This window comes from Bombina bombina, chromosome 3 (assembly GCF_027579735.1).
Source record: "Bombina bombina isolate aBomBom1 chromosome 3, aBomBom1.pri, whole genome shotgun sequence".
Classification (NCBI taxonomy): Eukaryota; Metazoa; Chordata; class Amphibia; order Anura; family Bombinatoridae; genus Bombina; species Bombina bombina.
This window is the reverse complement of record NC_069501.1, coordinates 394413878-394439632: the sequence shown is the minus strand read 5'-3', so window position 1 is coordinate 394439632 and position 25755 is coordinate 394413878. Positions and strand designations below refer to the sequence as shown.

The window sequence follows — 25755 nt, the reverse complement described above, 5'->3', positions numbered from 1 at the left end:
GCATCAAAAAATTCCAGTCAGTTACTCTTATATTTCCTGCATGATCCGGTTCATCTCTGACAGATCTCAGGGGTCTTCAAACTTCTTTAGAGGGAGGTAGATTCTCTCAGCAGAGCTGTGAGAATTTTATATTGACTGTGAATAAAAACGTTGCTCTGTAATTTTTATGTCAAATTTAATTATTGTTATTTTTCTAATGGGAACAAACCTTTGCTAAAAGTTGTGTTGTTTAAAGTTTGATGCTATAACTATTTTTCAGTTCATTATTTCAACTGTCATTTAATCGTTTAGTACCTCTTTGAGGCACAGTACGTTTTTGCTAAAAAAGATTATAACCAAGTTGCAAGTTTATTGCTAGTGTGTTAAACATGTCTGACTCAGAGGAAGATATCTGTGTCATTTGTTCCAATGCCAAGGTGGAGCCCAATAGAAATTTATGTACTAACTGTATTGATGCTACTTTAAATAAAAGTCAATCTGTACAATTTGAACAAATTTCACCAAACAGCGAGGGGAGAGTTATGCCGACTAACTCGCCTCACGCGGCAGTACCTGCATCTCCCGCCCGGGAGGTGCGTGATATTATGGCGCCTAGTACATCTGGGCGGCCATTACAGATAACATTACAAGATATGGCTACTGTTATGACTGAAGTTTTGTCTAAATTACCAGAACTAAGAGGCAAGCGTGATCACTCTGGGGTGAGAACAGAGTGCGCTGACAATACTAGGGCCATGTCTGATACTGCGTCACAGCTTGCAGAGCATGAGGACGGAGAGCTTCATTCTGTAGGTGACGGTTCTGATCCAAACAGATTGGATTCAGATATTTCAAATTTTAAATTTAAATTGGAGAACCTCCGTGTATTACTAGGGGAGGTCTTAGCAGCTCTCAATGATTGTAACACCGTTGCAATACCAGAGAAACTGTGTAGGTTGGATAAATACTTTGCGGTACCGGCGAGTACTGACGTTTTTCCTATACCTAAGAGACTAACTGAAATTGTTACTAAGGAGTGGGATAGACCCGGTGTGCCGTTCTCACCCCCTCCAATATTTAGAAAGATGTTTCCAATAGACACCACCACTCGGGACTTATGGCAAACGGTCCCTAAGGTGGAGGGAGCAGTTTCTACTTTAGCTAAGCGTACCACTATCCCGGTGGAGGATAGCTGTGCTTTTTCAGATCCAATGGATAAAAAATTAGAGGGTTACCTTAAGAAAATGTTTGTTCAACAAGGTTTTATATTGCAACCCCTTGCATGTATCGCGCCGATTACGGCTGCGGCAGCATTTTGGATTGAGTCTCTGGAAGAGAACCTTAGTTCATCTACGCTAGACGACATTACGGACAGGCTTAGAGTCCTTAAACTAGCTAATTCATTCATTTCGGAGGCCGTAGTACATTTAACCAAACTTACGGCTAAGAACTCAGGATTCGCCATACAGGCACGTAGGGCGCTGTGGCTAAAATCCTGGTCAGCTGATGTTACTTCTAAGTCCAAATTACTTAATATACCTTTCAAGGGGCAGTCTTTATTTGGGCCCGGTTTGAAAGAAATTATCGCTGACATTACAGGAGGTAAGGGCCACGCCCTACCTCAAGACAAAGCCAAAGCTAAGGCTAGACAGTCTAATTTTCGTCCCTTTCGGAATTTCAAAACAGGAGCAGCATCAACCTCCACTGCACCAAAACAGGAGGGAGCTGTTGCTCGTTACAGGCAAGGCTGGAAGCCTAACCAGTCCTGGAACAAGAGCAAGCAGGCCAGGAAACCTGCTGCTGCCCCAAAGACAGCATGAACCGAGAGCCCCCGATCCGGGACCGGATCTAGTGGGGGGCAGACTTTCTCTCTTCGCCCAGGCCTGGGCAAGAGATGTTCAGGATCCCTGGGCGCTAGAGATCATATCTCAGGGATACCTTCTAGACTTCAAATTATCTCCCCCAAGAGGGAGATTTCATCTGTCAAGGTTGTCAACAAACCAGATAAAGAAAGAAGCGTTTCTACGCTGTGTACAAGATCTGTTATTAATGGGAGTGATCCATCCGGTTCCGCGGTCGGAACAAGGACAAGGGTTCTACTCAAACCTGTTTGTGGTTCCCAAAAAAGAGGGAACTTTCAGGCCAATCTTAGATTTAAAGATTCTAAACAAATTCCTAAGAGTTCCATCGTTCAAAATGGAAACTATTCGGACAATCTTACCCATGATCCAAAAGGGTCAGTACATGACCACAGTGGATTTAAAAGATGCTTACCTTCACATACCGATTCACAAAGATCATCACCGGTATCTAAGGTTTGCCTTCTTAGACAGGCACTACCAGTTTGTAGCTCTTCCATTCGGATTGGCTACGGCTCCAAGAATCTTCACAAAGGTTCTGGGTGCCCTTCTGGCGGTACTAAGACCGCGAGGGATTTCGGTAGCTCCGTACCTAGACGACATTCTAATACAAGCTTCAAGCTTTCAAACTGCCAAGTCTCATACAGAGTTAGTTCTGGCATTTCTAAGGTCGCATGGATGGAAAGTGAACGAAAAGAAGAGTTCTCTTTTTCCTCTCACAAGAGTTCCATTCTTGGGGACTCTTATAGATTCTGTAGAAATGAAGATTTACCTGACAGAAGACAGGTTAACAAAGCTTCAAAATGCATGCCGTGTCCTTCATTCCATTCAACACCCGTCAGTAGCTCAATGCATGGAGGTGATCGGCTTAATGGTAGCGGCAATGGACATAGTACCTTTTGCACGCCTACACCTCAGACCGCTGCAATTGTGCATGCTAAGTCAGTGGAATGGGGATTACTCAGATTTGTCCCCTACTCTGAATCTGAATCAAGAGACCAGAAATTCTCTTCTATGGTGGCTTTATCGGCCACACCTGTCCAGGGGGATGCCATTCAGCAGGCCAGACTGGACAATTGTAACAACAGACGCCAGCCTACTAGGTTGGGGCGCTGTCTGGAATTCTCTGAAGGCTCAGGGACTATGGAATCAGGAGGAGAGTCTCCTTCCAATAAACATCCTGGAATTGAGAGCAGTTCTCAATGCCCTTCTGGCTTGGCCCCAATTAACAACTCGGGGGTTCATCAGGTTTCAGTCGGACAACATCACGACTGTAGCTTACATCAACCATCAGGGAGGGACAAGAAGCTCCCTAGCAATGATGGAAGTATCAAAGATAATTCGCTGGGCAGAGTCTCACTCTTGCCACCTATCAGCAATCCACATCCCGGGAGTGGAGAACTGGGAGGCGGATTTCTTGAGTCGCCAGACTTTTCATCCGGGGGAGTGGGAACTTCATCCGGAGGTCTTTGCCCAAATACTTCGACGTTGGGGCAAACCAGAGATAGATCTCATGGCGTCTCGCCAGAACGCCAAACTTCCTCTCTACGGGTCCAGATCCAGGGATCCGGGAGCGGTTCTGATAGATGCTTTGACAGCACCTTGGAACTTCGGGATGGCTTATGTGTTTCCACCCTTCCCGCTGCTTCCTCGATTGATTGCCAAAATCAAACAGGAGAGAGCATCAGTGATTCTAATAGCGCCTGCATGGCCACGCAGGACTTGGTATGCAGATCTAGTGGACATGTCATCCTGTCCGCCTTGGTCTCTACCTCTAAGACAGGACCTTCTGATACAGGGTCCATTCAAACATCAAAATCTAACTTCTCTGAAGCTGACTGCTTGGAAATTGAACGCTTGATTTTATCAAAACGTGGTTTTTCTGAGTCGGTTATTGATACCCTGATACAGGCTAGGAAGCCTGTTACCAGAAGGATTTACCATAAAATATGGCGTAAATACCTATACTGGTGCGAATCCAAAGGTTACTCCTGGAGTAAGGTTAGGATCGCTAGGATATTGTCCTTTCTACAAGAAGGTTTAGAAAAGGGTCTATCAGCTAGTTCATTAAAGGGACAGATTTCAGCTCTGTCCATCTTGTTACACAGGCGTCTGTCAGAAAATCCAGACGTCCAGGCCTTTTGTCAGGCTTTAGCTAGGATCAAGCCTGTGTTTAAAGCTGTTGCTCCGCCATGGAGTTTAAACTTAGTTCTTAACGTTTTACAGGGTGTTCCGTTTGAACCCCTTCATTCCATTGATATAAAATTGTTATCTTGGAAAGTTCTGTTTTTAATGGCTATTTCCTCGGCTCGAAGAGTCTCTGAGTTATCAGCCTTACATTGTGATTCTCCTTATCTGATTTTTCACTCAGACAAGGTAGTTCTGCGTACTAAACCTGGGTTCTTACCTAAGGTAGTCACTAACAGGAATATCAATCAAGAGATTGTTGTTCCATCCTTGTGTCCAAATCCTTCTTCAAAGAAGGAACGTCTTCTACACAATCTGGATGTAGTTCGTGCCCTCAAGTTCTACTTGCAGGCAACTAAAGATTTTCGCCAAACTTCTTCCCTGTTTGTCGTTTATTCTGGACAGAGGAGAGGTCAAAAAGCTTCTGCTACCTCTCTCTCTTTTTGGCTTCGTAGCATAATACGTTTAGCCTATGAGACTGCTGGACAGCAGCCTCCTGAAAGAATTACAGCTCACTCCACTAGAGCTGTGGCTTCCACTTGGGCCTTTAAGAATGAGGCCTCTGTTGAACAGATTTGCAAGGCTGCAACTTGGTCTTCGCTTCATACTTTTTCCAAATTTTACAAATTTGACACTTTTGCTTCTTCGGAGGCTATTTTTGGGAGAAAGGTTCTTCAGGCAGTGGTTCCTTCTGTATAATGAGCCTGCCTATCCCTCCCGTCATCCGTGTACTTTTGCTTTGGTATTGGTATCCCAGAAGTAATGATGACCCGTGGACTGATCACACATAACAGAAGAAAACATAATTTATGCTTACCTGATAAATTCCTTTCTTCTGTTGTGTGATCAGTCCACGGCCCGCCCTGTTTTAAGGCAGGTAAATATCTTTTAAATTATACTCCAGTCACCACTTCACCCTTGGTTACTCCTTTCTCGTTGATTCTTGGTCGAATGACTGGGACTGACGTAGAGGGGAGGAGCTATATGCAGCTCTGCTGGGTGAATCCTCTTGCATTTCCTGTTGGGGAGGAGTTATATCCCAGAAGTAATGATGACCCGTGGACTGATCACACAACAGGAGAAAGGAATTTATCAGGTAAGCATAAATTATGTTTTTTAAGCCAGCCGACAAGGGCGGAAATCTGGTTCTATTAGATGAGTCTTTTTACCTGAACGAAGTCAAAAGACAGTTATCAGATAAATTGCAATATGAGAAACTCCCTAGAAATCCTATTAACCAAATGAAGTCAAAATTAAGTAGAATCTTACAAGAGGCCAAAATGGAAGGTCTGATCTCTCCAGACGAGTTCAAATTTATGAATCCAGTGTGTCCGGTTATGCCAACATTTTACATTATCCCTAAAATTCATAAAAATATGACACATTCCCCTGGGCGACCCATTGTGTCTGGGATTGGCGGCATCAGCGAACACATTGGACAATATGTTGACTTCTTCCTGAGACCCTTCCTCTTATCTCTTCCCTCGTATGTAAAAGACACTCCAGACCTTTTGAGGAAATTAGACGACCTAACTGTTTCCCCTGACACTATCCTAGTCTCTTTAGATGTAGAAAGTCTTTATTCATCTATACCACATGAGAAAGGAATTAGTGCCTGTAAACTTTTTTTAGAAAGTAGAGGATCAAACAGTGACATGCATACAGCCTTTGTCATAAAACTTCTTCATTTCATTCTTGAAAACAATGTTTTTCAGTTTGATGGCTCAGTATATAGGCAGGTCAGGGGGACAGCTATGGGTGCAGTATGTGCGCCAACTTATGCGTGTCTCCATTTGGGAGCATGGGAGTTGGATGTCTTTGATCAATATAGTGAGACGTTTGACTCCCATGTGTCCCTATGGATTAGGTTTGTGGATGACATCTTTATCCTATGGGATGGCCCCCTGACCTGCCTACATGATTTTATTTCTGAGTTAAATAAAAATGATCGCAACATTTTTCTAACTTATTCCTATAGCAATAAGGAATTACCCTTTTTAGACATTTGTATCAAAAAAGAAGGAAACCGTATCTCAACTGAAAATTTTCGTAAAGACACGGCAACAAACAATCTGTTGGAAGCCTCGAGTGGGCATCCAGAGCCCTTGAAAAAAGGCATTCCATATGGCCAACTCTTGAGATTAAAGAGAAACTGTTCTTCAAAAACTAAATTTAATTATCATGCTGAGATAATGAGTAAACGTTTCATTGAAAGAGGTTATTCTCATAACCTGGTTAAAAAACCCCTAAATAAAGTAAGTAAGCTGAACCGTCAAGACCTTTTGTATAATCAAAAAGAAACAAAAACTGAGAATAATATCAGATTCATTACTACATTTAATTGCCAATGGCAAAGTATAAGAAATATTCTATCTCAAAATTGGCATTTTTTAACCTTAGATGACAAAATAGCAGATAAGGTAGGAAATAGACCCCTATTGACCGCAAAAAAATCTCCTAATCTTAAAGATAAGTTAGTTAGAAGTAGATTTATTCGGTCTGAACCAGCTACACACTGGTTAACTAATAAACAAGTGAAAGGAAGCTTTCCTTGTGGGCATTGTGTCTATTGTCCCTATTTGCCTAAAAGCAAAACATTTTCAGCCAATACAGGTAAAAATTATACTATTAGATGTTTTTCAAATTGTAACTCAGTGGGGGTTGTTTATCTTTTGGGGTGCTCCTGTCCCCTGTTCTATGTGGGTAAAACAAAACGTTTGTTCAAGGACAGGGTACAGGAGCACAGAGATGACATCCTCTACGGGAGAGATACAAGTGTAGCTCGTCATTTTAAGGAGATTCATAATAGTAGTACTGTTTCTTTAAAATTTATAGGGATTGACAGAGGAATAACAAATGGAAGAGGCGGAGATGAGGATAACTGTTTGTTAAAAAAGGAAGCAAGATGGACCTTTATGTTGAATACGGTGTCACCTTTTGGTTTAAACGAAAGGATCGAATATGCATCTTTTCTAAAATAGAGGTTCATATCCTGAAGTTGAAATTCTCCATTTGCTGTAACTGGAGAAAAAATGAATAAGTGAGAAGCTGTATCACTATTAGTCAATGTTATAAATAGGTCATTAACTATGACCTTTATTTTCTCTTCAGTTTGTTTCATAGTTGTGGGTCTATATGTCAAAGTTTACCTTCATAGTAACCTTTGTAGCTATTCAGTAAGTCATTTCAAAATTATAGAATTTAAGTCAATATGGGATTTATGTAAAGCACATTTATCTAGGCATAGTAGCCAAAGAAATAAAGTTTAATTGAGCTGCAACATGCATAAGGTTTTTTTGCATGCAGTTTTTGTTTTTTGTAAGAAAGTTGCTAAATAAAAAATGTTCCATCTTGTTATTGCAGGCCACATTGTATCAATTTATATATTGATAACCATTGAACTTATCTTTAAAATAGACAGGAATGTTCGGTTTAAGATTTTAAAAGGGTGTGTGTAAATAGCTAATTTGATTGGCTGAGGTACTACCTCCCAGTTCATTGGTTTTGCAATAAAGGCTGAAAATTGGAGGAGATGGACAGTCCTGACGAGGCCCCTGTTTCGCTCAGCATTATGGGGCGAAACGCGCGTCGACCTTCCTAAAAACAGCTATCATTGCACCTGTGAATTAAGCAGCTGGCCTGAGCCTGCCCGGGAATTTCAAAATTCAAACTGAAGAAGCAAGCCTGGATCTTGCGGTAATCAAGTGGTTCCTATAAGCCGCCTGGATACGGTTTACGCACAGAAGCAAAGCATACACCTGCAAGTTTGTGTCCCCAGTGAGCAGGGAGACGCGGTTGTGAGAGGTGAGATAAGGATGTCGGAGGCTCATGTCCCGGTCCGTTTGCCAATAATACTGTGACTTTGTTTTCCCGGATGTTTGCTGCAATACTTTAACACAGGTCTGCTTCATTGTATCTGCTTTTCACCACTGAAAGATGATCTATCTGCTATCAAGCGGTATTAATGACAAGTTCTAGTTAACATTAGAGGACGTTTTTACCTCGGTTAACAATAACTTACGAACATATGCTTGCAAAATGGTTCATTCAGCTGGATTACCAAGTGATACAAATTGCTACTAAATATAACATCTGATTTCCTCTATTAAATGACTCATATGGTCTATAAAAGGACTTTGTTCTGTTATCATCATAGAGAAACCGGCATAAAATATGTTTATGTACAATATCAGTTAGTAATTTGTAGATCACATGTTTTCAACCCTTGCTTGCTGCATATACAGGTATACCCCGCTCATACAGCGGGTTAGGGACCGGAGCCCCGCTGTAAAGTGAAAACCGACTTAAAGTGAGTCAATGCATTTTTTACTTGTTTTTCACTTGCCAGTGTGTTTACAAGCTTAAAAACATGTTTGAAATAACATATATAGGTGTGCAATAGTGCTAAGTTTAGTTTAATAACAACAAAAGACAGTACACTACTGTATTCAGTTATGCAGACAGTAGAAAGGGATACATATACTGTATACAGGTACTGTACAGTACAACATGTAGTACAATACAGTGGTATGTGCTTTATTGCTTATCTTTGCTTATGATTCATCATCTGAGTTTTCAATGCAAATCAGTTTTGAAGGTGGAGAACTTGACAAAGATTCATCAGGTCTTGATGTTGAAGGTGATGATGATGGCTGTGGGACTTTATTAAAATATGATAGCAAAGAAGTTTGCTTCATGGACTGACGCTTCCTTTCTCGAAGTATTTCTTTATAACATGCAATTCCATTTGACACAATTTTATTAACTGAAGAACTTCTTTCAAAATTGCCATCAATCTGCTCCAAACCTGCCAAACCCATTTCAATTAAATTGACATATTCCTCTAATTCTTTTGTTGGCATTTCCCTAATGCAAACTGGGTCTTCATCAGTAGAACCATCAGTTTCAAGAAACAGTCTTCTTTGCTCTTCAATCATAATCAAATCTTCATCTGTCAATGGCTGGTCATGAGATGCAAGCAATTCTGTAACATCTTCAGGCTCCACTTCTAGTTCCAGTTGTCTAGCCATGTCCACAACGCTAGCATTGACTTCCTCTACCGAAGTCTCAAGGCCGGGAACATCATCCATAAAGGTGGGGATAAGCTTTTTCCACACACGTCTCAATGCTGATTCTGAAACTTCATTCCAGGAATCTCTAATTGCTTTAATAGCATCTAGAATTGTAAATCCTTTCCAGAAGGCTTTTAATTTGTTCTGTGTAGCACCATCAGATGCATCGCTATCTAAGGCAGTTATAGCAGCAGTAAATGTCTTCTTCAAATAATATGCTTTGAAGGTTGCAATCACTCCCTGATCCATAGGCTGAAGAATAGATGTGGTTTTTGCAGGCAAGAAAACAACTTGAATCTCATTGTACATTTCCATTAATGCTCGTGGGTGAGAAGGTGCATTGTCAGTAAGCATTAAAATTTTAAAAGGAATTTTTTTTTCCTTGCAGTAGGCTTCAACTGTGGGTTTAAAATAATCTGTAAACCATGTTGTAAATAGACTTGCAGTCATCCAGGCTTTAGTGTTTGATTTGTAGTAAACAGGCAGGCTAGATTTAGCATAGTTTTTCAGAGCCCTGGGATTCTCAGAATGGTAGATCATCATAGGCTTCAGCTTCAAATCACCAGCTGCATTAGCACCTAAAAGCAGTGTTAGTCGATCCTTTGCAGCTTTGAATCCTGGCATTAACTTTTCCTCCTTTGCAATGAATGTCCTAGATGGCATTTTTTTCCAGAAAAGGCCGGTTTCATCAACATTAAATATTTGCTGTGTGGTGTAACCACCATCTTCTATAATTTTAGCCAGCTCTTCTGGAAAAGCCTCTGCAGATTCAACATCTGCACTAGCTGCTTCCCCTTGCACTTTAATGTTGTGCAGATGACTTCTTTCCTTAAACCTGTTAAACCAACCTCTGCTAGCTTCAAAATTTTCATCTTTAGCACTCTCACCTCTATCAGTCTTCATTGCATTAAACAAGGATAGTGCCTTGCTTTGAATAATGGCTTGTCTTAAAGGAACATTGTGGCTGGTTTGATCTTCTATCCAAACCACTAGCAGCTTCTCCATTTCAGCAATAAGGTTGTCTCTCTTGCGAATCACTTTTGTGTGCACTGGAGTAGCACTTTTTACTTCTTTTAAGTATTTTTCTTTAGCGTTCACCACTGTGCTAACTGTTGTGCGAGCCAAACCTAACTTGCGGCCTATATCTGAGATGGACATGCCTTGCTCACTCATCTTTATCATTTCCAACTTTTGATTCAATGTAAGAGGCTTACGGATCCTCTTTTTTTCATCACCTGGAGCCAGGGCCATTGTAGAAATGTAGAAATAAAATAAAGACTAAAATACAAAACAGAGATGATACTGGGAGTGAATTTTTAAATTACTGTATGAAAAAAAAACATGAAAAAAAAAGATTGTCTGCTCCTATTGCAATGATTGGTTTTACCTTTGTGCTTACCTTGAATAGTACAGGTAATAATCTCATATGCCTCCTTCATCTCATACAGTCTATACAGTACCATACCATAACCTAATGTACAGTACTCTACTGTACCTGTACTGTATGACAGATCCTTATTTTATGTGGAGATCTCAAACCATGCCAAACAATACTGTACAGTACTAAAGTAGGTTATGTTTTATGGTATGGTACTGTATATGAGATGGAGGCATATGAAATGCTTACCTGTACTATTCAAGGTAAGCACAAAGGTATTATGACAATAATACTGTATACAGCATATACTGGTACTTGTACTGTACCTTTATTGGCCAAAAAATACTGCTTATGAAGAACTAGACTTGTGTGTACGGTACAATTACTGTATGGATTTAACAAATAATCCTGTACAGTACTGTACCTTTAATTGTACAAAAAATACTGTAATGCTTATGAAGACCGGTATACTGTACTGGACTTACCAAATTACAGTATCTGGTACAGTACAATACTGTACTGCACAGTTTTAGCAACCCTAAAGTCTTCTCAACGTACTCTGTAAAACCGCATGCAATTTTTCTCCTTACTCCTTGTCTAAGTCCTGAGCTGTGCCGCGCTGAGAAACTACTTCCGGGTTTGCGGCGGCGACGTATTAGCGAAACAACGTAAAGCGAATCGACGTAAAGCGGGGTATACCTGTGATGACTAATCATTATGTTTGATATGCTTTACTAAAAATCCACTGCAGTGGTGTATTTTAGAGATGATAAGCTTTTTTTAGCTGTTTATTTTTATGTTGGCAACTTCTTGCAATAAACTGGTTGCATGTGTTTAGGTCTGTGCATGTGTAGTTCATTGGATTTTGTGTTGTTCTGCAGCCGTACATTTCTAAGAAATTGGATAAAATGGGTTATAAATTGAGTGCTGAAATCCCCTACTTTAACTATGGTATCTCATATAGCTCTACCATTTCTCTTCATCTATATATTACTGGATTAAATTTAAATTTTAGGGGTCTGCACCACGTTTGATTTCAGCTGACCCTGAGTCATTCGATATATATATACATAAATTACCGGAAAAAATTCCTGTGTCTTTGTATTAAGATAGGTTCTGGACTTCTTTGTTTTTCTTCCACATTTTTTGTAAATTTATATATATAAATATATATATATATGTGTGTGTGTATATACATTTTTAGCCCCTCCCAATCCAACATTGTCATATACCATATCCCTTTAAATCATTGTTAATAAATGTGTAATCGAAAAAAATATAAATACATTGTATATTAGTTTTAAAATATATGTGAGTGTAATATTTTATTTTAATGTTTTACATGTGTTTTGTGAAACTATAATTTTTTTTTACAGCTTACTTAAAGGTACATGAAACCCAAAATGTTTCTGTCATGATTCAGATAGAGAATACAATTTTAAACAACTTTCTAATGTACTTCTATTATCTAATCTGTTTCATTCTCTTGGTAACATTTGTTGAAGGAGCAGCAATGCACTGCTAGTTTCTAACTGAACACATGGGTGAGCCAATCACATTCAATATATATATGCAGCCACCAATCAACAGCTAGAACCTAGTTTCTCTGCTGCTCATGAACTTGCCTAGATAAACCTTTCAGCAAATGATAACAAGAGAAGGAAGCAAATTAAATAATAGAAGTACATTGGAAAGTTGTTTAAAATTGTATTCATAATCTGAATCATGAAAGAATGTTTTTGGGTTTCATGTCCCTTAAAGGTCACATTCTTCTAGAACTATTTTGGTTTTTGCTTGAGTGCAATCTATAACTTTCAACTTGTAATATGAGAGCTAATTAGCACGGTCGTAATATCCATAGAATGTATTGGTTTCACTCGAGCTAAATCGGATGCGCCAACCCTTTTCTGGTTAATCAGTTTTATCATGTCAAGTCACGTGCTAATTTTTGCGCGTTCAAAAGATATTGCCTATCGTGCTTGCGCTATCATTAGCGTGCCACTTGTAATCTGGCCCATTGTGGGGACCATTAAAGTGCTTTGTCCATTTAATGAATTTTTTTTTTCTCCAGTTTTGATAAGTGCTTGAAAAATATCTTAGTAGACCCTTTCCTCCCAAAAAAGTCAGATTACATTATCTCTAGGGTTTAACACTTACAGGCCCATTTATCAAGGAGAGATACAAGTGTAGCTCGTCATTTTAAGGAGATTCATAATAGTAGTACTGTTTCTTTAAAATTTATAGGGATTGACAGAGGAATAACAAATGGAAGAGGCGGAGATGAGGATAACTGTTTGTTAAAAAAGGAAGCAAGATGGACCTTTATGTTGAATACGGTGTCACCTTTTGGTTTAAACGAAAGGATCGAATATGCATCTTTTCTAAAATAGAGGTTCATATCCTGAAGTTGAAATTCTCCATTTGCTGTAACTGGAGAAAAAATGAATAAGTGAGAAGCTGTATCACTATTAGTCAATGTTATAAATAGGTCATTAACTATGACCTTTATTTTCTCTTCAGTTTGTTTCATAGTTGTGGGTCTGTAAGTCAAAGTTTACCTTCATAGTAACCTTTGTAGCTATTCAGTAAGTCATTTCAAAATTATAGAATTTAAGTCAATATGGGATTTATGTAAAGCACATTTATCTAGGCATAGTAACCAAAGAAATAAAGTTTAATTGAGCTGCAACATGCATAAGGTTTTTTCGCATGCAGTTTTTGTTTTTTGTAAGAAAGTTGCTAAATAAAAAATGTTCCATCTTGTTATTGCAGGCCACATTGTATCAATCTATATATTGATAACCATTGAACTTATCTTTAAAATAGACAGGAATGTTCGGTTTAAGATTTTAAAAGGGTGTGTGTAAATAGCTAATTTGATTGGCTGAGGTACTACCTCCCAGTTCATTGGTTTTGCAATAAAGGCTGAAAATTGGAGGAGATGGACAGTCCTGACGAGGCCCCTGTTTCGCTCAGCATTATGGGGCGAAACGCGCGTCGACCTTCCTAAAAACAGCTATCATTGCACCTGTGAATTAAGCAGCTGGCCTGAGCCTGCCCGGGAATTTCAAAATTCAAACTGAAGAAGCAAGCCTGGATCTTGCGGTAATCAAGTGGTTCCTATAAGCCGCCTGGATACGGTTTACGCACAGAAGCAAAGCATACACCTGCAAGTTTGTGTCCCCAGTGAGCAGGGAGACGCGGTTGTGAGAGGTGAGATAAGGATGTCGGAGGCTCATGTCCCGGTCCGTTTGCCAATAATACTGTGACTTTGTTTTCCCGGATGTTTGCTGCAATACTTTAACACAGGTCTGCTTCATTGTATCTGCTTTTCACCACTGAAAGATGATCTATCTGCTATCAAGCGGTATTAATGTCAAGTTCTAGTTAACATTAGAGGACGTTTTTACCTCGGTTAACAATAACTTACGAACATATGCTTGCAAAATGGTTCATTCAGCTGGATTACCAAGTGATACAAATTGCTACTAAATATAACATCTGATTTCCTCTATTAAATGACTCATATGGTCTATAAAAGGACTTTGTTCTGTTATCATCATAGAGAAACCGGCATAAAATATGTTTATGTACAATATCAGTTAGTAATTTGTAGATCACATGTTTTCAACCCTTGCTTGCTGCATATAGTCCTTTAATACCTGTGATGACTAATCATTATGTTTGATATGCTTTACTAAAAATCCACTGCAGTGGTGTATTTTAGAGATGATAAGCTTTTTTTAGCTGTTTATTTTTATGTTGGCAACTTCTTGCAATAAACTGGTTGCATGTGTTTAGGTCTGTGCATGTGTAGTTCATTTTTTGGATTTTGTGTTGTTCTGCAGCCGTACATTTCTAAGAAATTGGATAAAATGGGTTATAAATTGAGTGCTGAAATCCCCTACTTTAACTATGGTATCTCATATAGCTCTACCATTTCTCTTCATCTATATATTACTGGATTAACTTTAAATTTTAGGGGTCTGCACCACGTTTGATTTCAGCTGACCCTGAGTCATTCGATATATATATATATACATAAATTACCGGAAAAAAATTCCTGTGTCTTTGTATTAAGATAGGTTCTGGACTTCTTTGTTTTTCTTCCACATTTTTTGTAAATTTATATATATAAATATATATATATATATATATATATATATATATATATATGTGTGTGTGTATATACATTTTTAGCCCCTCCCAATCCAACATTGTCATATACCATATCCCTTTAAATCATTGTTAATAAATGTGTAATTGAAAAAAATATAAATACATTGTATATTAGTTTTAAAATATATGTGAGTGTAATATTTTATTTTAATGTTTTACATGTGTTTTGTGAAACTATAAAATTTTTTTACAGCTTACTTAAAGGTACATGAAACCCAAAATGTTTCTGTCATGATTCAGATAGAGAATACAATTTTAAACAACTTTCTAATGTACTTCTATTATCTAATCTGTTTCATTCTCTTGGTAACATTTGTTGAAGGAGCAGCAATGCACTGCTAGTTTCTAACTGAACACATGGGTGAGCCAATCACATTCAATATATATATGCAGCCACCAATCAACAGCTAGAACCTAGTTTCTCTGCTGCTCATGAACTTGCCTAGATAAACCTTTCAGCAAATGATAACAAGAGAAGGAAGCAAATTAAATAATAGAAGTAAATTGGAAAGTTGTTTAAAATTGTATTCATAATCTCAATCATGAAAGAATGTTTTTGGGTTTCATGTCCCTTAAAGGTCACATTCTTCTAGAACTATTTTGGTTTTTGCTTGAGTGCAATCTATAACTTTCAACTTGTAATATGAGAGCTAATTAGCACAGTCGTAATATCCATAGAATGTATTGGTTTCACTCGAGCAAAATCGGATGCGCCAACCCTTTTCTGGTTAATCAGTTTTATCATGTCAAGTCACGTGCTAATTTTTGCGCGTTCAAAAGATATTGCCTATCGTGCTTGCGCTATCATTAGCGTGCCACTTGTAATCTGGCCCATTGTGGGGACCATTAAAGTGCTTTGTCCATTTAATGAATTTTTTTTTTCTCCAGTTTTGATAAGTGCTTGAAAAATATCTTAGTAGACCCTTTCCTCCCAAAAAAGTCAGATTACATTATCTCTAGGGTTTAACACTTACAGGCCCATTTATCAAGCTCCGTACGGAGCTTGAAGGGCCGTGTTTCTGGCGAGTCTTCAGACTCGCCAGAAACACAACTTATGAAGCAGCGGTCTAAAGACCGCTGCTCCATAACCCTGTCCCCCTGCTCAGAGCAGGCGGACAGGAATCGCCGGAAATCAACCCGATCGAATATGATCGGGTTGATTGACACCCCCCTGCTGGCGGCCGATTGGCCGCGAGTCAGCAGGGGGCGGCGTTGCACCAGCAGCTTTTGTGAGCTGCTGGTGCAATGTTAAATGCGGAGAGCGTATTGCTCTCCGCATTTAGCAAGGTCTTGCGGATCTGATCCGCAGTGTCGGATCAGGTCCGCAAGACCTTTGATAAATTGGCCTGTATGTGTATGTTAGTATAGTATGAAGCTATAATTTTAATGCATATCATGACAGTTAATCATCTTAATTCTGTTTTATTTCTTCATCTTTAGTTTGAAAATGAAAAACTGAGCTTGAAATTGGAAGATGAAATGCATGAAAATAAAGATCTAATAAACCAGTAAGTTGCATCATGTAGGAACCAAGTGTATGTTATATTTGACAAAAATGTGCACAAAACTTTTGATTTAAAAGTAGCTTTCTTTCATAAGAAGAGTCCACAAGCCATTACTCATGGGATTCAATTCCTATCCACTAGGAGGCGACAAAGATTACCAAAGCACTAAGAGTACTTAATCCCCCCCACCTTTCTAATATTCCAGTCTAATCTTTGCCTCCCAGGAGGTGAGTGAAGAATTGAGGTGCTCCTGATTCTTCCTTGTGAGAGATGCTCAGACTGATTTGAGGCCCTCAAAAAGATGTTATAGAAAGACGGAAGATTGGAGTATAGGGTAGTGACACAATTAATCCCATTGTAGGAGTTAGTCACGCCTTCCACGGGTGTCGTTGGGACTTGTCCCTTAGCCTCCTCCTGTTGGGTTGTGGATATACTCCTCACATTTATCCTCTGTTGTGATGTACACAGCATTGGGTGGGCTCTCTACCAGAAGCAGTTCTTTCTGCAGTAATTATGTATGGTAGAGTGAGTGCATCTGAGGTAATTGCATCAATTTCTTTGAACTCACATAGCCAACAGGCTATTTGTAGGTACGCTAATTAAAAAGTACATCACCGTACATGTAATATTATAAGACATTTACCACAATTTTCTTATACTATTTTATCAACAGAATAATCAAAAATTTTTATTGGGAGATTTGTATTATGTTTGTGTTATATTATTTTACAGTTAGTTACGGCGCATCCTTTGAATGCTCCTGTCCGTGTAGTGACTGCTATGTGAGTGTGCTTCGTTCTGTTTTAATGCTCGCTGTATTAGTATGTGGGGCACGCGTTGGGAAGTGTTTGACAACGTCAGTATTGGTAGTGTGTCGGTCTTGGATGTGCATGCCAAATCTGTTAGCATCTGTATTGGTAGCACACGTCAGCTTTAGAAGCGCAAGTCAATTTTGCACAGTGCAATCTTTGTAGAGCAAGCTGGCATATGTGTTGGGTGTCAGCATGTTGGGTGAGTGCTGAGCACATCGGCTATATTTAGTTTTATTTAAGTATACACTGTCATTGCTCTTCATTCAGGAGTGCTTGCCATATTTATATATCTATTTATGTATTTTCTCACCTGTGTCCCCTGTTTCCTGCTATACCTTTTATTTCTCATGAAGTGGTAAGATTTTTATTACTATTAGGTAGATATATATATATATATATATATATATATATATATATATATATATAGTCTTACTTCAATGAGGGACTGCACTCGCTGGGTTTAGTTCAAAGAATGCTTAAATATTTATTGTGGTAACGTTTCGGGGTTCGCAGACCCCTTCCTCAGACCAGACAACAGTGCAAGTGAAAAAGAGTGCAATATATAGCAACTAAGCCCCACCCACCAAACAATTAGTGAAAATTGTGCCAAAAATTTGTAACCATGGTAACACACAAATGACCAAATGACCAGTAATAATAATTGTGTTAGTTAAAATAAATTATGATTAACAATGCAACAAGTAAATAAATCATAGCCATCCATTATCTGTGAATACTTACAATACTATAAACAAAAACAAAGTGTGTCAAACCAAAAACGTGTGGGCATTTCACTAGATATTAAATATCATGAGTGTCAAAGTAACTCCATAAGAAAGCGCTTTAACTCTGCAGAGATGTATATCAACTCAAAGAAATGTGTATAACAGCTCAATGGATTCTGCCACATACCCATCATATGTGCATGTTTCTGTCTATGCAGAGTTAAAGCGCTTTCTTATGGAGTTACTTTGACACTCATGATATTTAATATCCAGTGAAATGCCCACACGTTTTTGGTTTGACACACTTTGTTTTTGTTTATAGTATTGTAAGTATTCACAAAGACTGTTTGCATTATCGACTTAGCACCCTGGTTGATGACCCTACTGCATTGCGAGTGCAGGCACACACAGAGGATTTATATATATATATATATATTTATATATATATATATATATATATATATATATATATATATTATATACAATATCTGCAGATGGGATCCAACACTCACTTCTTGTATACAGCTGCCGGAATGCACTGCAAAACATAACATGCAGTAAAGTAAAATCCTGATCTGAGGACGGGAGAGACCCCGAAAACGTTAACCACATTAACCACTTGATTGAAGTGTTTATTTAAAAACGGTGAGTGCCTTCCAGATTTTACTTTACTGATTGTGTGTATATATATATATATATATATATATATATATATATATATAGTAAGGGCTTCCAGATGTCAGCTCTCATAGAAGGGAGGAAACAAAAAACAATTTATGGTGCAGTATGAAAGCACTGGTGTATAGTGTAGCAATAAATAATAGAATAGTGCTCACCTTATTTGACCTCAAACTTTTGTGGTATGTTGAAAACGTGAAGGAGATTTTATCCCTCTCTGTGTTAAAGATGTTAACGTCTGTTTGGCCGGTTGGAGTATGGTGTTTTCTTTCCTTCAATAACCTCTTTGGAGAATAGTGATTGCTGGCTATTCCTCTGCGGGGTGTGGTGAGCTTCTCCTCTGTGGAGTATGGTAAGCTTGGTGGAGTGTAGTCTGCTTCTCCTTTGTGGAGTATGGTAGGCTTTTCCTTTGTGATGTATGCTTTGCTTCTCCTCTGTGGAGTATGGTACATTTCTTCTATAAGGTACGACGAGTCAACGGATTCATCCTTTACTTGTGGGATATTATCCTCCTGCTAACAGGAAGTGGCAAAGAGCACCACAGCAGAGCTGTCTATATAGCTCCACCCCCAGTCATTCTCTTTGCCTACTCTAAGTACTAGGAAGGGTAAAGTGAAAGAGGTGATAAATGTTAGTTTTTATTTTCTTCAAGCAAGAGTTTTTATTTCAAATGGTACCGGTGTGTACTATTTACTCTCAGGCAGCAGATGGACGAAGACTTCTGCCTGGAGGCTGATGATCTTAGCATTTGACGCTAAGATCCGGAGCAGTTCCCACAAAATGGCTGAGGAGTACAAGAAACTTCAGTGTGAGGAACGTTTTCATGCTATATAGCAGTGAGGTATGTTCAGTCATTTTTTCTGGAGAGACTGTGGTATTTCAGAAAGGCTGACAGTATCCCCATGAGGGTAAGGGTAAGCAGTAATCCTAAGAGATATAGAAGGGTATTACTATGCTTGCATAAGGGGCTTATAAAAAAATTTTGACACTGTGTTTTAAATTTTTGTGGCCAAAAGTTTTGTGCACTGGGAGTACTGTTAACGCTTTTTGGGCAATAACGTTTCTCTTACTTGGTGTATCCAGTCCACGGATTCATCCTTACTTGTGGGATATTCTCATTCCCTACAGGAAGTGGCAAAGAGAGCACACAGCAGAGCTGTCCATATAGCTCCCCCTCAGGCTCCGCCCCCCCAGTCATTCTCTTTGCCGCTCTAACAAGTAGCATCTCCACGGGAGGGTAAAGTGAATGTGGTGTTAGATTTGTAGTTTTTATTTCTTCAATCAAAAGTTTGTTATTTTAAAATAGTGCCGGTTTGTACTATTTACTCTGTGGCAGAAAGTGATGAAGATTTCTGCTGAGAGGAAAATGATTTTAGCATGTTGTAACTAAAATCCACTGCTGTTCCCAAACAGGACTGTTGAGCATCAGAAAACTTCAGTTTGCAGGCTTAACTGCTTTGAGGTATGTTTCAGTCATTTTTTCTAGTCAAGACTTAGTAATGCTAGAAGACTGACAAGAATCCCCATGTGGGAAAGGTAAGCCATATTCTGAGACTTAGTATAGAAGGAAGGCTTATTTGAAAGGGCTCAAACACTGGTGGACACTGTTAAGGGGCAATCGATTATTTTTTAACAAAAATCTGATATTTATACAAGTTTATATTACATTTGAAACACTTTTTTGGGGTTTATTCCGCATGGCATCTATTTAGACACCTATTTTGGCTTGGGAAGGCCCCACATCCCCAGAGTGAAGAGGGAGAGGGCCTGAAATTCGCGCCTCAGTTGCGCAGTTAATTTTACAGACAGCTTCATGCAGCTCCATGTGAAGAGTCCAGAGATTACTTGAGGACTTCAGAGAGGCTTATTTTTGATTAAAACTAATCCCCAAGGAAGGTAGGACCACAGCAGAGGCTATGGCATGGTGCTTAGCTTTAATTTGCTCCGGTTTGGGCAGTAAGGGGTTAATTGACTTGAAATTTGCTGTGCAATCATTTCAAAGCATTAGGATCATATGGTGAAAATTAAAGATTGGATGAATTTTGGAAATTTAGTAAAAAAGTGTGCGCTTTTTATTATTTAAAGGCACAGTACCGTTTTTTCAAAAATTGTATTTCTCCAACATAGGTGTGTCCGGTCCACGGCGTCATCCTTACTTGTGGGATATTCTCTTCCCCAACAGGAAATGGCAAAGAGCCCAGCAAAGCTGGTCACATGATCCCTCCTAGGCTCCGCCTTCCCCAGTCATTCTCTTTGCCGTTGTACAGGCAACATCTCCACGGAGATGGCTTAGAGTTTTTTGGTGTTTAAATGTAGTTTTTATTCTTCAATCAAGAGTTTGTTATTTTAAAATAGTGCTGGTATGTACTATTTACTCTGAAACAGAAAAGAGATGAAGATTTCTGTTTGTAAGAGGAAAATGATTTTAGCAACCGTTACTAAAATCGATGGCTGTTTCCACACAGGACTGTTGAGAGGAATTAACTTCAGTTGGGGGAAACAGTGAGCAGTCTTTTGCTGCTTGAGGTATGACACATTTCTAACAAGACTTGGTAATGCTGGAAGCTGTCATTTTCCCTATGGGATCCGGTAAGCCATTTTTATTATATAAGAATAAAGGGCTTCACATGGGCTTTAAAGACTGGTAGACATTTTTCTGGGCTAAAACGATTGATTTATAAGCATTTTTAATACTTAGCTTTGAGGAGTTATTTTATTCTTGGGAATTATGTAAAATAACCGGCAGGCACTGTATTGGACACCTTTTTCACTGGGGGCCTTCTCTAATCATAGGCAGAGCCTCATTTTCGCGCCTCTATTGCGCAGTTGTTTTTGGGAAGCAAGGCATGCAGATGCATGTGTGAGGAGCTCAGATACATAGAAAAAGCTTACTGAAGGCGTCATTTGGTATCGTATTCCCCTTTGGGCTTGGTTGGGTCTCAGCAAAGCAGATACCAGGGACTGTATAGGGGTTAAATATAAAAACGGCTCCGGTTCCGTTATTTTAAGAGTTAAAGCTTTCAAATTTGGTGTGCAATACTTTTAAGGCTTTAAGACACTTTAAGACACTTTTTCACATTTTCAGTAATAAAGTGTGTTCAGTTTAAAATTTAAAGTGACAGTAACGGTTTTATTTTAAAACGTTTTTTGTACTTTGTTATCAAGTTTATGCCTGTTTAACATGTCTGAACTATCAGATAGACTATGTTCTGTATGTGGGGAAGCCAAGGTTCCTTCTCATTTAAATAGATGTGATTTATGTGACACAAAATTTAGAGAAAATGATGCCCAAGATGATTCCTCAAGTGAGGGGAGTAAGCATGGTACTGCATCATCCCCTCCTTCGTCTACGCCAGTCTTGCCCACACAGGAGGCCCCTAGTACATCTAGTGCGCCAATACTCCTTACTATGCAACAATTAACGGCTGTAATGGATAATTCTATCAAAAACATTTTAGCCAAAATGCCCACTTATCAGCGAAAGCGCGACTGCTCTGTTTTAGAAAATACTGAAGAGCATGAGGACGCTGATGATATTGGTTCTGAAGTGCCCCTACACCAGTCTGAGGGGGCCAGGGAGGTTTTGTCTGAGGGAGAAATTTCAGATTCAGGGAAAATTTCTCAACAAGCTGAACCTGATGTGATTACATTCAAATTTAAATTGGAACATCTCCGCGCTCTGCTTATTGAGGTGTTATCTACTCTGGATGATTGTGAGAATTTGGTCATTCCAGAGAAATTATGTAAGATGGACAAGTTCCTAGAGGTCCCGGGGCCCCCCGAAGCTTTTCCTATACCCAAGCGGGTGGCGGACATTGTAAACAAAGAATGGGAAAGGCCCGGCATACCTTTTGTCCCTCCCCCTATATTTAAGAAATTGTTTCCTATGGTCGACCCCAGAAAGGACTTATGGCAGACAGTCCCCAAGGTCGAGGGGGCGGTTTCTACTCTAAACAAACGCACTACTATCCCTATAGAAGATAGTTGTGCTTTCAAAGATCCTATGGATAAAAAATTAGAGGGTTTGCTTAAAAAGATGTTTGTTCAGCAAGGTTACCTTCTACAACCAATTTCATGCATGGTTCCTGTCACTACAGCAGCGTGTTTCTGGTTCGATGAACTAGAAAAGTCGCTCAATAAAGATTCTTCTTATGAGGAGATTATGGACAGAATTCATGCTCTCAAATTGGCTAACTCTTTTACTTTAGACGCCACTTTGCAATTGGCTAGATTAGCGGCGAAAAATTCAGGGTTCGCTATTGTGGCGCGCAGAGCGCTTTGGCTAAAATCTTGGTCAGCGGATGCGTCTTCCAAGAACAAATTGCTTAACATACCTTTCAAGGGGAAAACGCTGTTTGGCCCTGACTTGAAAGAGATTATTTCTGATATCACTGGGGGTAAGGGCCACGCCCTTCCTCAGGATAGGTCTTTCAAGGCTAAAAATAAACCAAATTTTCGTCCCTTTCGCAGAAACGGACCAGCCCCAAGTGCTACATCCTCTAAGCAAGAGGGTAATACTTCTCAAACCAAACCAGCCTGGAGGCCAATGCAAGGCTGGAACAAAGGTAAGCAGGCCAAGAAACCTGCCACTGCTACCAAGACAGCATGAGATGTTGGCCCCCGATCCGGGACCGGATCTGGTGGGGGGCAGACTTTCTCTCTTCGCTCAGGCTTGGGCAAGAGATGTTCTGGATCCTTGGGCGCTAGAAATAGTCTCCCAAGGTTATCTTCTGGAATTCAAGGAGCTTCCCCCAAGGGGGAGGTTCCACAGGTCTCAATTGTCTTCAGACCACATAAAAAGACAGGCATTCTTACATTGTGTAGAAGACCTGTTAAAAATGGGAGTGATTCATCCTGTTCCATTAGGAGAACAAGGGATGGGATTCTACTCCAATCTGTTCATAGTTCCCAAAAAAGAGGGAACATTCAGACCAATCTTAGATCTCAAGATCCTAAACAAGTTTCTCAAGGTTCCATCGTTCAAAATGGAAACCATTCGGACAATTCTTCCTTCCATCCAGGAAGGTCAATTCATGACCACAGTGGATTTAAAGGATGCGTATCTACATATTCCTATCCACAAGGAACATCATCGGTTCCTAAGGTTCGCCTTTCTGGACAAGCATTACCAGTTTGTGGCACTTCCATTCGGATTAGCCACTGCTCCAAGGATTTTCACAAAGGTACTAGGGTCCCTTCTAGCGGTGCTACGACCAAGGGGCATTGCAGTAGTACCTTACTTGGACGACATACTGATTCAAGCGTCGTCCCTACCACAAGCAAAGGCTCATACGGACATTGTCCTGGCCTTTCTCAGATCTCACGGGTGGAAAGTGAACGTAGAAAAAAGTTCTCTATCTCCGTCAACAAGAGTTCACTTCTTGGGAACAATAATAGACTCCTTAGAAATGAGGATTTTTCTGACAGAGGCCAGAAAATCAAAACTTCTAAGCTCTTGTCAAGTACTTCATTCTGTTCTTCTTCCTTCCATAGCACAGTGCATGGAAGTAATAGGTTTGATGGTCGCGGTAATGGACATAGTTCCTTTTGCACGAATTCATCTGAGACCATTACAACTGTGCATGCTCAGTCAGTGGAATGGGGATTATACAGACTTGTCTCCGACGATACAAGTAGATCAGAGGACCAGAGATTCACTCCGTTGGTGGCTGACCCTGGACAACCTGTCACAGGGGATGAGCTTCCGCAGACCAGAGTGGGTCATTGTCACGACCGACGCCAGTCTGGTAGGCTGGGGCGCGGTCTGGGAACCCCTGAAAGCTCAGGGTCTTTGGTCTCGGGAAGAATCTCTTCTCCCGATAAACATTCTGGAACTGAGAGCGATATTCAATGCTCTCAAGACTTGGCCTCAGCTAGCAAAGGCCAAATTCATACGGTTTCAATCAGACAACATGACGACTGTTGCGTATATCAACCATCAGGGGGAACAAGGAGTTCCCTGGCGATGGAAGAAGTGACCAAAATCATTCAATGGGCGGAGACTCACTCCTGCCACTTGTCTGCAATCCACATCCCAGGCGTGGAAAATTGGGAAGCGGATTTTCTGAGTCGTCAGACATTTCATCCAGGGGAGTGGGAACTCCATCCGGAAATCTTTGCCCAAATAACTCAATTGTGGGGCATTCCAGACATGGATCTGATGGCCTCTCGTCAGAACTTCAAGGTTCCTTGCTACGGGTCCAGATCCAGGGATCCCAAGGCGACTCTAGTAGATGCACTAGTAGCACCTTGGACCTTCAACCTAGCTTATGTATTCCCACCGTTTCCTCTCATCCCCAGGCTGGTAGCCAGGATCAATCAGGAGAGGGCATTGGTGATCTTGATAGCTCCTGCGTGGCCACGCAGGACTTGGTATGCAGACCTGGTGAATATGTCATCGGCTCCACCATGGAAGCTACCTTTGAGACAGGACCTTCTTGTTCAAGGTCCGTTCGAACATCCGAATCTGGTTTCACTCCAACTGACTGCTTGGAGATTGAACGCTTGATTTTATCAAAGCGAGGGTTCTCAGATTCTGTCATTGATACTCTTGTTCAGGCCAGAAAGCCTGTAACTAGAAAAATCTACCATAAAATATGGAAAAAATATATCTGTTGGTGTGAATCTAAAGGATTACCATGGAACAAGATAAAAATTCCTAAGATTCTATCCTTTCTTCAAGAAGGTTTGGAGAAAGGATTATCTGCAAGTTCTTTGAAGGGACAGATTTCTGCTTTATCTGTTTTACTTCACAAAAAGCTGGCGGCTGTGCCAGATGTTCAGGCTTTTGTTCAGGCTCTGGTTAGAATCAAGCCTGTTTACAAACCTTTGACTCCTCCTTGGAGTCTCAATTTAGTTCTTTCAGTTCTTCAGGGGGTTCCGTTTGAGCCCCTACATTCTGTCGATATCAAGTTATTATCTTGGAAAGTTTTGTTTTTGGTTGCAATTTCTTCTGCTAGAAGAGTTTCAGAGTTATCTGCTCTGCAGTGTTCTCCTCCCTATCTGGTGTTCCATGCAGATAAGGTGGTTTTGCGTACTAAACCTGGTTTTCTTCCGAAAGTTGTTTCTAACAAAAACATTAACCAGGAGATAGTCGTGCCTTCTTTGTGTCCGAATCCAGTTTCAAAGAAGGAACGTTTGTTGCACAATTTGGATGTAGTTCATGCTCTAAAATTCTATTTAGATGCTACAAAGGATTTCAGACAAACATCTTCCTTGTTTGTTGTTTATTCTGGTAAAAGGAGAGGTCAAAAAGCAACTTCTACCTCTCTATCTTTTTGGCTTAAAAGCATCATCAGATTGGCTTATGAGACTGCCGGACGGCAGCCTCCTGAAAGAATCACAGCTCATTCCACTAGGGCCGTGGCTTCCACATGGGCCT

The 25755-nt window shown here is 39.9% G+C and overlaps 1 protein-coding gene across 1 annotated transcript; it reads right to left on the bottom strand.

Annotated features, from left to right (window-relative positions):
• Positions 1-8424: 8424 nt before the first annotated feature.
• LOC128652358 (tigger transposable element-derived protein 1-like) lies at positions 8425-10348 on the bottom strand. The gene has a single exon (XM_053705297.1). It carries the CDS (start codon positions 10346-10348, stop codon positions 8579-8581), a length of 1770 nt encoding a protein of 589 aa, XP_053561272.1. The 3' UTR covers positions 8425-8578.
• Between the last annotated feature and the right edge of the window lie 15407 nt (positions 10349-25755).